Source organism: Pseudorasbora parva, chromosome 6 (assembly GCF_024679245.1).
Source record: "Pseudorasbora parva isolate DD20220531a chromosome 6, ASM2467924v1, whole genome shotgun sequence".
Taxonomy (NCBI): domain Eukaryota; kingdom Metazoa; phylum Chordata; class Actinopteri; order Cypriniformes; family Gobionidae; genus Pseudorasbora; species Pseudorasbora parva.
The window spans coordinates 8,734,547-8,747,543 of record NC_090177.1 but is presented as its reverse complement, the minus strand read 5'-3'; the positions used below and the strand labels follow the sequence as shown (position 1 = coordinate 8,747,543).

The window sequence follows — 12,997 nt, the reverse complement described above, 5'->3', positions numbered from 1 at the left end:
CTTGCTCATGGACACCTCGACACTTGGTCAGGTGGAACCAGGGATTGAACCACCAACCTTCCGGTTTGTAGACAATCTACATGAACCACTGAGCCACTGCCGCCCCTACAAATTGAAAACCAACAATTTGTGCTATAGATACACATTTTCATGAGATCGGGCTGGCTCTCTGGGTGTGTTTTGGTAAAGTGAGGGATATAGACGATAATGTCAGATCACATATATCGTAGAAACAACAATAATGCATTGTTGTAGACGATATATATTGCACACCCCTAATTTGTACTGGAAAATAAGACAAAAATACTGACGAACAGAATCATTTTTACAGTGTCCAATAACATAAAACATTCAATATCACAGTCAATGTCGATTTACACGCACACCTGCGATAAGAATCAAATATAAGATATAAAATTATATATAAACTTGAGAGATAAAAAAAAAAACACCGCATAGAGTACATAGCTATGTTGTATTTACAATTCACTCATGCTTTTTGACAGTCTTGAATAACGTTCATGGCCATGAACCCTTGGTGTTGTGGACCTTGACCTGGTTTGTCTCTCCATCCTGACATTATCTAATGCACTGGATGGGTCAGCTGGGATGTGCTGCCAACTGTGGCATTACTGTGGCCCATATGTGCAGGATCATACCATGTGTTGCCTCATGACTGTCAGAGAAAAACGGAAAGGAAATAACACGTCCTGTTCCCATGTACGTGGATTCTTTTTTTCCGATCGATTTCAGTCTGTGCCCTGAAAGGTTTTGATGGCCGCTATACATTAGTCTCGAGACCGTTCATATCGATGGCACAATGGTCCTTGTCTCTGTGTTTCAGGTGCCGCGGTGGTACGGGCGGCTTTTTCCGATCGGGAGGCGGTGGACGGACCCCTTCCTCGAGCTGCATGAGGCGGGCCACGTCCGGGGGGATGTGCTCGGGTTTGCCCTCTGGTGGCGGGGGCTGGAAACTACCATTGTTCTGCTGACAGTTTGGCAAACCCTGGTTAGTCACAGGCTTTGTTTCGCAGATGAGAGGGACCTATGGAGAAACAGGGGAAGACAAATGAAAAAAGGAACATTTCTTTTTTGCTTGTTCGACTGAAATCTCTGTAACACTTTACAATAAGGTCTCATGTGTTAACATTAGTTAAAGGGTTAATTCACCCAAACACCAAGCCATCCTAGGTGTATAAATCTTTCTTATTTCAGCCGAACACAATCAGAGTTTTTATATTAAAAAATATCCTGGCTCTTCCGAGCTTTATAATGGTAATCCATACAAGTAATCCATATAGATCCAGAGCATTAATTGAGGCCTTCAGAAAGCGAAGCCATGCCTTTTTGTAAGAAAACATATCCATAATTATAACTTTATAAACTGTACACAATGCTAACATGTAATCTTTATCAACAGCTGGAGCTGTGTGGATTACTTTTATGATGGATAGATGCACTTTTTTGGGCTTCAAAAACGAAGGTAATTCACTGACAGGTCAGGGCATTTTTTAATGCAACTCTGAGTGCGTTTGGCTGAAAGAAGGTCATGTAAACCTAGGATGGCTTGAGGGGGAGTACATATTTTTATTTTTGGGTGAACTAACCCTTTCGCACGTTACAATCACACGGGTGTGATCAAGCTTGGCTGGTCACTGGAGTGTACGATCACACCGGTGTGATTAGATAGTTCTGTGCATCTTTGATCAACTGCTAAATTCAATGTGCTTTCACCTAGTGGCTGGCGCTGTGCAAGAGACGGGCACGCTTAGCGCTTGTCATATATCACAACTATTTAGTGTTTTCAACCACATAATGTTTATTTTAGGCTTCAGACAAGCATTAGCAAAATAATAAATTTGAGAGTTTGTAAAATACACACAAATGTTTTTGGAAGTGGCGATAATTATTTTCATTATAAGTTTTATTCATATCAGATACACATTGTGTAAGTTACTTTAAAGTTTACTCTATTCTTCTGCCAATTCACTGGCCACTCTATTTCATGTATTTTGGAAGAAGTGGATGAATTCACACGTTGTAAATCCAATAGATCCGATTCTCTGAACTGCAGCACAAATTCAATTCAAACAGCAATATGCAAAATTACAAAATTGAATGAAACATTCGCAAATAAAGCCGTGTTTCCATCCCATGTGTTCAAGAGAACAAAATCACCACTTTCTGGGAAACTGCTGGTCAAACATAAAAATATAAGTTGCAGCAATTGTGGGAAGAAACTGTGACTCTTTTCTCTTATATCATTGATGACTTGCATCTCAGAGCAGCAGACAAACGGATATAAACACTGTGTTACAGTATATTGTGTTTGTGAACGCAATTGTTTGAATCGTTCAACTAGTCTGATGACAGACTTTGACTCAGACCAGACCAACATTTGGATGCTGCGATGCGAACGATCCACTGGTGAGTCCAGTTAAAGCAAAGCCATGTCAGTTTTCTGTTGTGCATTGAGGGATTTATTCAGCAAATGTGTTTCCATCATAGTTTATGTGCATGTCTTCTTATCGGATGAAAGAACAATTGAGTGTCAACGTTTTTTATTCAATATCCAAAATGAATGATTCTCAATCCCCCTTCCAACCAATTACAGTTAACAATTTATATTGGGTATATTTGATTGTATATAAGACTTCTCAAAGGAAACACTTGATTACAGAAGTCTTTACCCAATGTTTTACGAACACGTGCAATATTTACTGAATATCAGCAGGGCTATAATTCGGCTGTGTTTTGCATCAGTTATATATGAAAGCGCCGATTTGACTACAATATATTTTCTGTTGTCGTAAAATCCAAGGAAATATCTTGTAGTGAGTGCACTTTTGGTTGTATGGTATAGGGGTTAAATAAGCCATCATCATTTTGCTCTTGAACTATGGTTGTCCAGTCGAATAGTCCTTGAGCTCCAAGTGGCTCTAAAATAAAGATGTCTGCTAAATTATTTCTCAATTACTAAGAGTGGAAATATGAGATCATTACAGTCCCAGAAGCACTCTCATGTGCTGAAGAATAATTAGAAACAGCCCTCGACATTTGATGTACAATGCCTTCCATCAGATTTCAGTGAAACATAAAGACAAATGGTATTTTTTTCCACTAACCATTTGCAATGAAAAGTACAACAATATAAATGCTTTACATTCCCATTTGCTCCAACGGCAAAATAAAAATACATGATAGGGTTCTATGATTTTACAAAAGAGGAAATATGTTTGAGAGATTGATTATAGTGGTTAGTGTTGCTTTTTATGAAACTTACCCACATTCAAGTATGGATAAAAAAGAATGCATTAAGGTAGAGTAAACTTTTTGTTGTTGTTGTTAAAGCAGAGGCTCTGTTCTTTCTTTTGATATATTGCATGTTCAGGTAATCATACAACAAAATATTCTGGGGTCCATTCATTTTTGGTGAAAATTGAAAAAAAAAAAAAATGCTGGTGTTTACTAGCAACTCCAATAAAACACGCCATCAGAGCAATTGCCATTTTGATCTGTTAATTGTTCTTTTATTATATTTAAATAATGGAAATACATAGTTTCAAAGAAACCCTGTTTTTCCACCTTGTCATGAACATCTCATCTCCCAGTTTATAGCTACCTTGGATGCAATAGTCACGAACTCTCCTCACAGCACCACTTTGTTTTTGGTTTTCAATACAGTATCCTTGAGATATCTTTGTGATTACGCCACGCAGCCTTAGCATTATAAATCAGGTGACCTGTCCTATTGTCAAGCATAAAAAAAACATTAAAACCCTGTGTTCCTGTGTTATTAGGAGACATTTTTTTATACTTAACATGATTATTTATCTCCCTCATTATCACATTGAGGGAATGAAATTTAGATTATTCTTACAGTGAGGAAAATAAGTATTTCAACACCTTGCTATTTTGCAAGTTCTCCCACTTAGAAATCATGGAGGGGTCTGAAATTGTCATCGTAGGTGCATGTTCACTGTGCGAGACATAATCTAAAAAATAAATAAAATCCAGAAATCACAATGTATGATTTTTTAACTATTTATTTGTATGATACAGCTGCAAATAAGTATTTGCACACCTGAGAAAATCAATGTTAATATTTGGTACAGTAGCCTTTGTTTGCAATTCCAGAGGTCAAACGTTTCCTGTAGTTTTTTACCAGGTTTGCACACACTGCAGGAGCGATTTTGGCCCACTCCTCCACACAGATCTTCTCTAGATCAGTCAGGTTTCTGGCCTGTCACTGAGAAACACAGAGTTTGAGCTCCCTCCAACGATTCTCTATTGGGTTTAGGTCTGGAGACTGGCTAGGCCACGCCAGATACCTTGATATGCTTCTTACAGAGCCACTCCTTGGTTATCCTGGCTGTGCGCTTCGGGTCATTGTCATGTTGGAAGACCCAGCCTCGACCCATCTTCAATGCTCTAACTGAGGGAAGGAGGTTGTTCCCCAAAATATCGCAATACATGGCATTGGTCATCCTCTCCTTAATACAGTGCAGTCGCCCTGTCCCATGTGCAGAAAAACACCCCAAAAGCATGATACTACCACCCGCTTCACAGTAGGGATGGTGTTCTTGGGATGGCACTCATCATTCTTCTTCCTCCAAACATGTTTAGTGGAATTATGACCAAAAAGTTCTATTTTGGTCTCATCTGACCATATGACTTTCTCCCATGACTCCTCTGGATCATCCAAATGGTCATTGGTAAACTTACGATGGGCCTGGACATGTGCTGGTTTAAGCAGGGGAACCTTCCTTGCCATGCATGATTTCAAACCATGACGTCTTAGTGTATTACCAACAGTAACCTCGGAAACGGTGGTCCCAGCTCTTTTCAGGCCATTGACCAGCTCCTCTTGTGTAGTTCTGGGCTGATTTCTCACCTTTCTTAGGATCATTGAGACCCCACGAGGTGAGATCTTGCATGGAGCCCCAGTCCGAGGGAGATTGACAGTCATGTTTAGCTTCTTCCATTTTCTAATGATTGCTCCAACAGTGGACCTTTTTTCACCAAGGTGCTTGGAAATTTTCCTGTAGCCCTTTCCAGCCTTGTGGAGGTGTACAATTTTGTCTCTAGTGTCTTTGGACAGCTCTTTGGTCTTGGCCATGTTAGTAGTTTGATTCTTACTGATTGTATGGGGTGGACAGGTGTCTTTATGCAGCTAACGGCCTCAAACAGGTGCATCTAATTTAGGATAATAAATGGAGTGGAGGTGGACATTTTAAAGGCAGACTAACAGGTATTTGTGGGTTTTAATTCTATTTAATATACAGGTGTTTAAATACGTATTTGCAGCTTTATCATACAAATAAATAGTTAAATAATCATACATTGTTATTTCTGGATTTTTAAAATTAGATTATGTCTCGCACAGTGGACATGCACCTACGATGACAATTTCAGACCCCTCCATGATTTCCAAGTGGGAGAACTTGCAAAACAGCAGGGTGTTCAAATACTTATTTTCCTCACTGTATATCTGTACTCATGAAACATTGACAAAGACATGAACTTGAGTAAAATATCATTCAGAAAGTACTGTTCATGCAACTTATATTTTAATATTTTTTATTTAATGCAGTTCGGTGAAGTGCTTTTTACAATTTATATTTTTTCCAAAGCAGTTTGTATAGCAGTCCAAAAACCTTGGGAGGGTCGAACTCAGTCTTTGTGTTTGTGTAAATATTTTTAGATATATTGTATTGAGTTTGATCCTCACAAGGTTTTTCAGTGTCTCCTCTCTGTGGTGTTTGTGAACTGCTATACTTTGTAAAGCCGCTTTAGAAACAGGTGTGTGTGTAGAGGGTTACATGAAGTCGTTCTGTTGCATTTAAATCCAATACATTTAATTTTTATAGGACATTATATTTCAAGATGTATTTGGGTTGATTTTATGAACATTTGAAATATGTGCTTTACTTATATTATGATTAAAACCAGATTTGTCACACTGCAGGACTAGGGGATGGGGTCTTTTGAAAAAAAAAAAAGGTCTTTTGGAAAAAAATTAATGGATTTTTTTATGGTCTTATATATAAGGTTATTTGTATTATTATTTTTTTTTTAAATAAATTACATATGATTCATATACATATGGTCATATAACTAGAATATCATCAAAAAAGTTGATTTATTTCACTAATTCCATTCAAAAAGTGAAACTTTTATATTATATATTTATTCATTACACACAGACTGATATATTCCAAATGTTTATTTATAGATTTTAAAGATTATAACTGACAACTAAGGAAAATCCCAAATTCAGTATTTTAGAAAATTTGAAAATTACTTAAGACCAATACAAAGAAAGGATTTTTTTTTTTTTTTTTTTAATCTTGGCCAACTGAAAGTATGAATCAAAGTAAACAAAAATCTGCACACTGCTGTTGCTGCTCCCAAAGATTTGTTTAAAAAGGACAACATTTCAACCCAAAGGGTCTTTGTCAGGCAAACAACAATCACAAACGGGTATCATTTATATCTGTGTGAACCATCACACCTGACCTCATTAGTGAATCATCCAATATTACATTCCAATGTTTTTCTATTCATAAAATTGAGGATATTCGCTCTAATATTTCATCAGAGAGTTTTTCATGTCAAGAAATGCCCCCTTGTGATAGTGCTCTTTCACTTTTTCAACCGTGTCACCCTCACAGCTTTCTGATATTGTAGCTTGTATGAAATCTGTTAGCCCTTCAGATGTTTTGCCTTCACACATTTTTAAGGAGATGTTTTTCATCTCTTAGTACAGTTGTTACTGCTATCATTAATAGTTCGCTAACAAATGGCATGGCACCTACCGAGTTCAAACATGCTACTGTACAGCCTTTGTTGAAAAAACCTAGTTTAGATCAGCATGACATTAATAACCAAATTGTCTTTTATCTCCAAGGTCTTGGAAAAAGTTGTCTACTCTCAGATTTCTTCATATCTAAGTGCCTTTAATATTTTTGACACATTACAGTCTGGTTTTAGAGAGCTACACAGTACTGAGTCGGCTTTGTTGAAGGTTTTCATGACACGCTGGATGCAGTATCTGGCTGTATTTTAGTTTTGTTGGACTGAAGTGCAGCAATTGACACCTTGATCATGATATCCTTTTGCACAGACTTGAGCATGTATTGGGTTTCGAGGCCCCATGCTGAACTGGTTTGCCTCTTACCTCAAATAAATAACTTTTTCAGTCAAAGTAGGAAATTGTTTTTCATCTTGGGCTCCAATGTCTTACGGTGTACCCCAGGGTTCCATCTTGGGACCTCTTCTATTTTCTTTATGCTTCAACTTGGACAAATTTTCCAGAGACACAATTTATCTTACCACTGTTATGCAGACGATACTCAGCTATATCTTCCCTTTAAAAACAACAAAGGATCTGTGTCTATCTGTTTGACTGTCTGCGTGACATAAATGTTAGATGCATATGAATTTCCTACAGCTAAACAATGACAAAACTGAACTCAAAATCTTTGCCCCATCAGATCTGACATCTACCATAGTCCATCAGCTTGGTTCTCTATCCTCAAATATTCAAGACTGTGTCAGGAATCTTGGAGTAATTTTTGATTCCAGCCTGAGTTTTAATAAGCAGAGTAGCGCTGTGGTAAAAAGCAGTTTCTTTCAACTTAGATCTATTGCTAAAATTAAGATGATGCTATCAAAGAAAGACCTTGAAACTGTCATTCATGCATTTATCACCTCAAAGTTAGACTATTGTAATTCGTGGTACCTGGGTTTGCCTAATTCAGCTGTTAATCGTTTGCAAATGGTTCAGAATGCAGCAGCCAGATTACTGACTGGCACTAAAAAGCATCAGCACATCACTCCTGTGCTAGCCTCTCTTCATTGGCTACCAGTTAAGTTACGGATTGATTTTAAAATGTAGCCTTTTTGTTTGTAAAGCCCTGCATGGGTTTGCACCTTAGTACATTAGTTATCTTCTTGTTATGTACAACAAGCGCGAGGAGCGCTCTGATAGCCCAACTGCAGGAACCTATGGTGAGGCGGCTGAGAGGAACGAACCAATGGGGGGCGTTCCAGAAAGCTCGCCGTAAAAGGTGCTTATATTTGCATACAGGAGGCTATATAAGACCCTAATTCGACTGGTTTTAAGATCGACTGAAGCGATACCTGAGAAGCATAAACACGGCATGGAACATAATACTCGTTCCTCTCTCTCAGCGAACCGAGGTTACGAAAGTAACCGAGTACATTCCCTTTCGAGAGAGGTTCCTCGTATTACGTATGGGGAACACAATGTAAAGCGCCGTGTGTGCTGACTGACCCAGTATACTCAAAGCACATGTTAATAAACCCCCGAGACACAGACAGAGGCGGCTTATAAGGGGAATGAAGAACCGGAAGAGTCGGTTCGTTTGAACAGCTGATCGGACATAGTCGGATCTTATGATGAATGAATAGTGCTTAAGGACTTATGTGTACAGGCCAAAACGTAAGGCAATCTGTTTGCCAGGGTCAAGATAGAGCCTAGATGGAGAGAAACCCTGCTTGTAGAGCTGGAACCTCCAATTTGTAGAATCTGATAAAAGTGGACGAAGAGGCCCAGCCTGCCGCCGCACAGATATCTTCCAAAGAAATGCCACACGACCAAGCCCAAGATGAGGCCATGCCTCTAGTGGAGTGGGCTTTAACGCCTATAGGGCAAGTCAGGTTTTTAGACTCATATGCCAGCGAGATCGCGTCCACTATCCAGTGTGAGAGTCTTTGCTTCGTGACAGCACAACCTTTAGTGCGGCCGCCGAAGCAGACAAACAGCTGGTCCGACTGCCTGAAGGTGGAGGAGCGCTCCAGATACAGCCTCAAAGCTCTGACCGGGCAGAGTAGATTTGCGTCCTGTTCACCCTGAGATGCGGGTAACGGAAGCAGAGTAAAACAACTTTGGAGTTGTTGGGCCCGAACTCGAGACAGGACGGGCTCACTGAGAGTGCGTGCAAGTCACTCACATGTTTAACCGAGGCCACAGCCAGCAGAAACGCGGTTTTGAGTGATAAAAGCTTTATGGTCGCGGTCTGGAGTGGCTCGAAGGGGGGACCCTTCATAGCGTCTAAAACCACCGCGAGGTCCCAAATAGGGACCGAGGGAGGGCGAGGGGGGTTCAATCTCCTAGCCCCTTTAAGAAAACGTACAATGAGCTCACTTTTTCCCTGGTGAATGTCCCTCGATCTGAGCGTGGTTAGCTGCTATGGCGGCGACATAAACTTTGAGCGTGGAGGGGGAACGACCCGCGTCCAGTAGCTCTTGGAGAAAAGCGAGCACTTCTGCTGTTTCGCATGAGCGTGCGTCGATATTTCGGACGGCACACCAGTTAGAAAACACTGACCACTTCAGAGTATAGAGCCGCCTCGTCGCGGGGGCTCTAGCTTCCGCAATAGTGTTCATAACTCTGTCAGAGAGGTTTCCCGATACCAGTTGATGGGCCATATGTGGAGGGCCCATAGTTCGGGACTGGGATGCCAGATCTTCCCCTTCGCCTCCGTGAGGAGGTCTTTCCTCAGCGGAATGGGCCATGGGGCTGTGTCTGACAGCTGGATCAGATCGGAGAACCACGTTCGGTTCCTCCAGAGCGGGGCTATTAAAAGCACCGTGGATGCTGTCTCCCTGATTTTCTTGATGGTTTGCGGCAGCATCGCGATCGGGGGGAAAGCATATAGCGGGAGACTAGGCCAGACATGGGCCAGGGCGTCCCTGCGTTTGGAGAAAAATATTGGGCAGTGAGTGTTGTCTTCTGAGGCGAAGAGATCCACCTTAGCTCTGCCGAAGGTGTTCCAAATTAAGAGAACCGTTTGCGGGTGAAGAGACCATTCCCCTGGGGGAATGGGTCCCCTGGATAACATATCCGGACCCAGATTCAGAATACCTGGCACGTGAGCCGCCCTCAGGGAGCTCAGGTTGTGCTCTGCCCATAAAAGGAGATGCTTCGCCATGCGGTGAAGGGAATGTGATCTCAGGCTGCCCTGGCGATTTATGTACGCTACCACCGACATGTTGTCTGTACGAACCAAGACGTGGTGGTTTCTTTATATGTGGAAGGAAAGCTCTCAGCGATAAGGCGACCGCTTTCATCTCTAGACAGTTTATGTGCAGCCGTTTTTCTGTTTCTGTCCACTGGCCAGAGATCGGCTTGCCCTCGTGCAGGGCTCCCCACCCTCGAGTGGAGGCATCTGTCGAGACCACTTTCAACTTCGTAACCGTGCCCATAAGCACGCCCCTCCGATACCACTCTGTCCCCGTCCAAGGAGCCAAAGCTTTGACAACGCTGTGGTTCACTTTGACGAGAAAACAGCCCCATTTCCATGCGTAAGGAGGGACACGGGCGTGTAGCCGACGTTGGAGGGGACGCATGTGTAACAGTCCCAGCCTGAGCACTGACGATGCCGAGGCCATAAGGCCGAGCATCCTCTGAAAATGTTTCAGGGGAACACGAGTCCCGGATTTGAATGAAGCCGCCATGTTCTGGACGGATACCGCGCGCTGTGTCGTTACCCACGCGTTCATGAGTCTCGAGTCTAGAATTATGCCCAGAAAAGATATCTTTTGAGTGGGTGACAGCGAGCTCTTGGCGATATTGATCCTGAGACCCAAACAGTCTAAGTGGTTGAGGAGCCAGGATCTGTGTGTTAGTAGTTGTGCTCGAGACTGGGCTATCATTAGCCAGTCGTCGAGGTAGTTGAGCACCCACATCCCTTTCAGCCTGAGCGGGGCTAATGCCGCGTCCATACATTTCGTAAACGTGCGGGGCGCCAGGGATAACCCGAATGGCAGGACCGTGTACTGATAAGCCTGCCCCTCGAAGGTGAATCTCAAGAATGGCCTGTGGTGGGGGGCTACCTGAACGTGAAAGTACGCATCTTTCAGATCTATCGTGAAAAACCAGTTCCCAGGGCGAATGTGCGCGAGGATCTGTTTCACAGTCAGCATTTTGAAAGAGCGAGACATTAGAGCTTTGTTCAAATGCCTTAGATCTAGGATGGGCCTGAGCCCTCCGTCCTTCTTCGGAACAAGAAAGTATCGGCTGTAGAAGCCCGACTCGCTTCTGGATGGGGGAACGGGCTCCACCGCTCCCTTCTCTAACAGTTTCGAAATCTTCGAAATGAGGTCTCGACCATGGCGCGAAAGCGCGGGGGCCTGCGAGCGAACTGTAGCGAGTAGCCCCTTTTTACTATGTTCACAACCCAAATTGATACACCGGGCATGGCTTGCCAGGCCTGAGCCCGACGCGATAGTGGCTGGAGCCGGCGCGGATAAGGGTCGCCTACTAGAGGGAACTCGGTAGCGCTGCCATTTTGTGCTTGTGACATAGAGGGGGTAGTGCTTATGTGTGGCGGCGTGCACTGTGGAGTGGGCGCCGGGACATTTATAGCATGGGTGGGAGGGGTATATGAGTGTAGGAGTGCGGACTGATAAGTGGGCACATTTACTACAGAGAAAAAGCTCTTTTTGAGATTTATTTGGGTCGCCGTGATAACGGCGTTTGTGTGCAGGCGAGTGCGCTTGACAACGGGCTCGTTGGCTGCGAAACTGAGGTCGGCAGTCACCTGGGTGCAGGGAACTGGGAGACCGGGAGGGAGAGATGGGGGTCCGGCCGAGGCGAGACCTGACCATCTCCTCTTTCTCCTTGCGGCTAGGACGGCTTCGGAGGCTCGGGGTTCAACACAAGCCTGGGTCAAGGTCCCCGGCGTTCAGGCTGCCTGCTGCGGTTCGCGGAGCGGGAGCGTTGGCGCGTTCCAGAAGAGGAGCGAGGCCGAGAAGGTGGCGCAGCCGGCTTAGCGGGTTGAGAGGGCGGAGGTCTACCTTGAGGGCGTCCCTGGCCTGAAGAAGAGCTGGAGCGCTTGGGCAGGAAGTGCCTCATAGCCTGAGAAGCCTTTTGCGCTTCGGTGAAACGCTCCGCGAAGCCCACGACTGACGGGCCGAAGAGACCGGTAGTGGAGATGGGGGCTTCCAAGAAGGAGGCTTTATCCGCGTCCTTCATCTCGGTCAAATTCAGCCAAAGGTGCCTCTCTAAGACCGTCAGGTTAGCCATATTCTTCCCAATGGCTTGTGCGGTGGCTTTAGTAGCGCGAAGGGACAAGTCCGTCGTGCTGCGAAGGTCCTTCAGAACTTCGGAGTCGGGGACAGACTCGTCCAAGGAGCGGAGAAGTCTGGCCTGGAACACCTGAAGGACAGCCATGGTGTGAAGGGCCGCGGAAGCCTGGCCAGCGGAGGCATATGCCCGGCCAGCGAGAGCAGAGGTGGTGCGGCAGGGCTTGGACGGGTGCTGCGCCCTGGACTGCCATCCTCTGGAGGAGGGCGGGCAGAGGTGCGCGGCGACACCCTCCTCGAGGGGGGGAAGAGACTCGTAGCCTTTTTCCTTGGCGCCGTCGACGATGGAGAGCGCTGGGAAAAAGGCGGATCTCGCGCGAGCAGAGTAGGGCGACTTCCACGATTTCGTAAGCTCGTCGTGTATCTCAGGGAAGAAAGGCGCGGGCTTCTGAGGAGAAGAGAGGCGGCGGCTTTCTAGGTACCACTCGTCCAGTCTGCAGCGCGTTGGCTCTTCGGGCTGGGACCACTCGAGTCCGAGGTCTTCCACGGCCTTGAGTTCCGCGCCAACATTGGATTTGGAGCTCGTGACGGTCTGCGTCGAAGCGGGGGGCTCCGAGACAGAAACTGACCACTCGCTACCAGAAGCGGCTGTGGAGAGGCTGTCCTCGTCTTCCTCTGGCGATGGGCCACCGAAGGAAACCGAACAGGCCGCTGCATGAGAGGGACGCTGTTCCTCCTGGGTGAAGGTGACCGGCGAGGGCGAGGCACGCGGGGAGTCATCCGGCGTGCAGTCGCCCGACCGTTCTGGCAGTCTCTGGTCACTGCGTTTCTTGCGGCGCGGCCCAGCGGCAGGAGGAGGGACCTGGTCGAAGGTGGCGAGGCGAGCCCGAAGGGTCTGCAGCGCCATCATATCGCACTCGGGGCAGCCGCCCTGGGAAAGCGC

At 44.8% G+C, this 12,997-nt stretch overlaps 1 protein-coding gene across 1 annotated transcript in view; it reads right to left on the bottom strand.

Annotated features, from left to right (window-relative positions):
- Nucleotides 1–558: 558 nt before the first annotated feature.
- slc1a7b (solute carrier family 1 member 7b) overlaps nucleotides 559–12,997 on the bottom strand; it is a 113,628-nt gene continuing 101,189 nt past the window's right edge. The window contains exon 11 of the mRNA XM_067445533.1: nucleotides 559–1,045. Within this exon, the coding sequence (XP_067301634.1) occupies nucleotides 782–1,045 (264 nt within the window). The 3' untranslated portion in view covers nucleotides 559–781. The remainder of the gene's footprint in view (nucleotides 1,046–12,997) is intronic.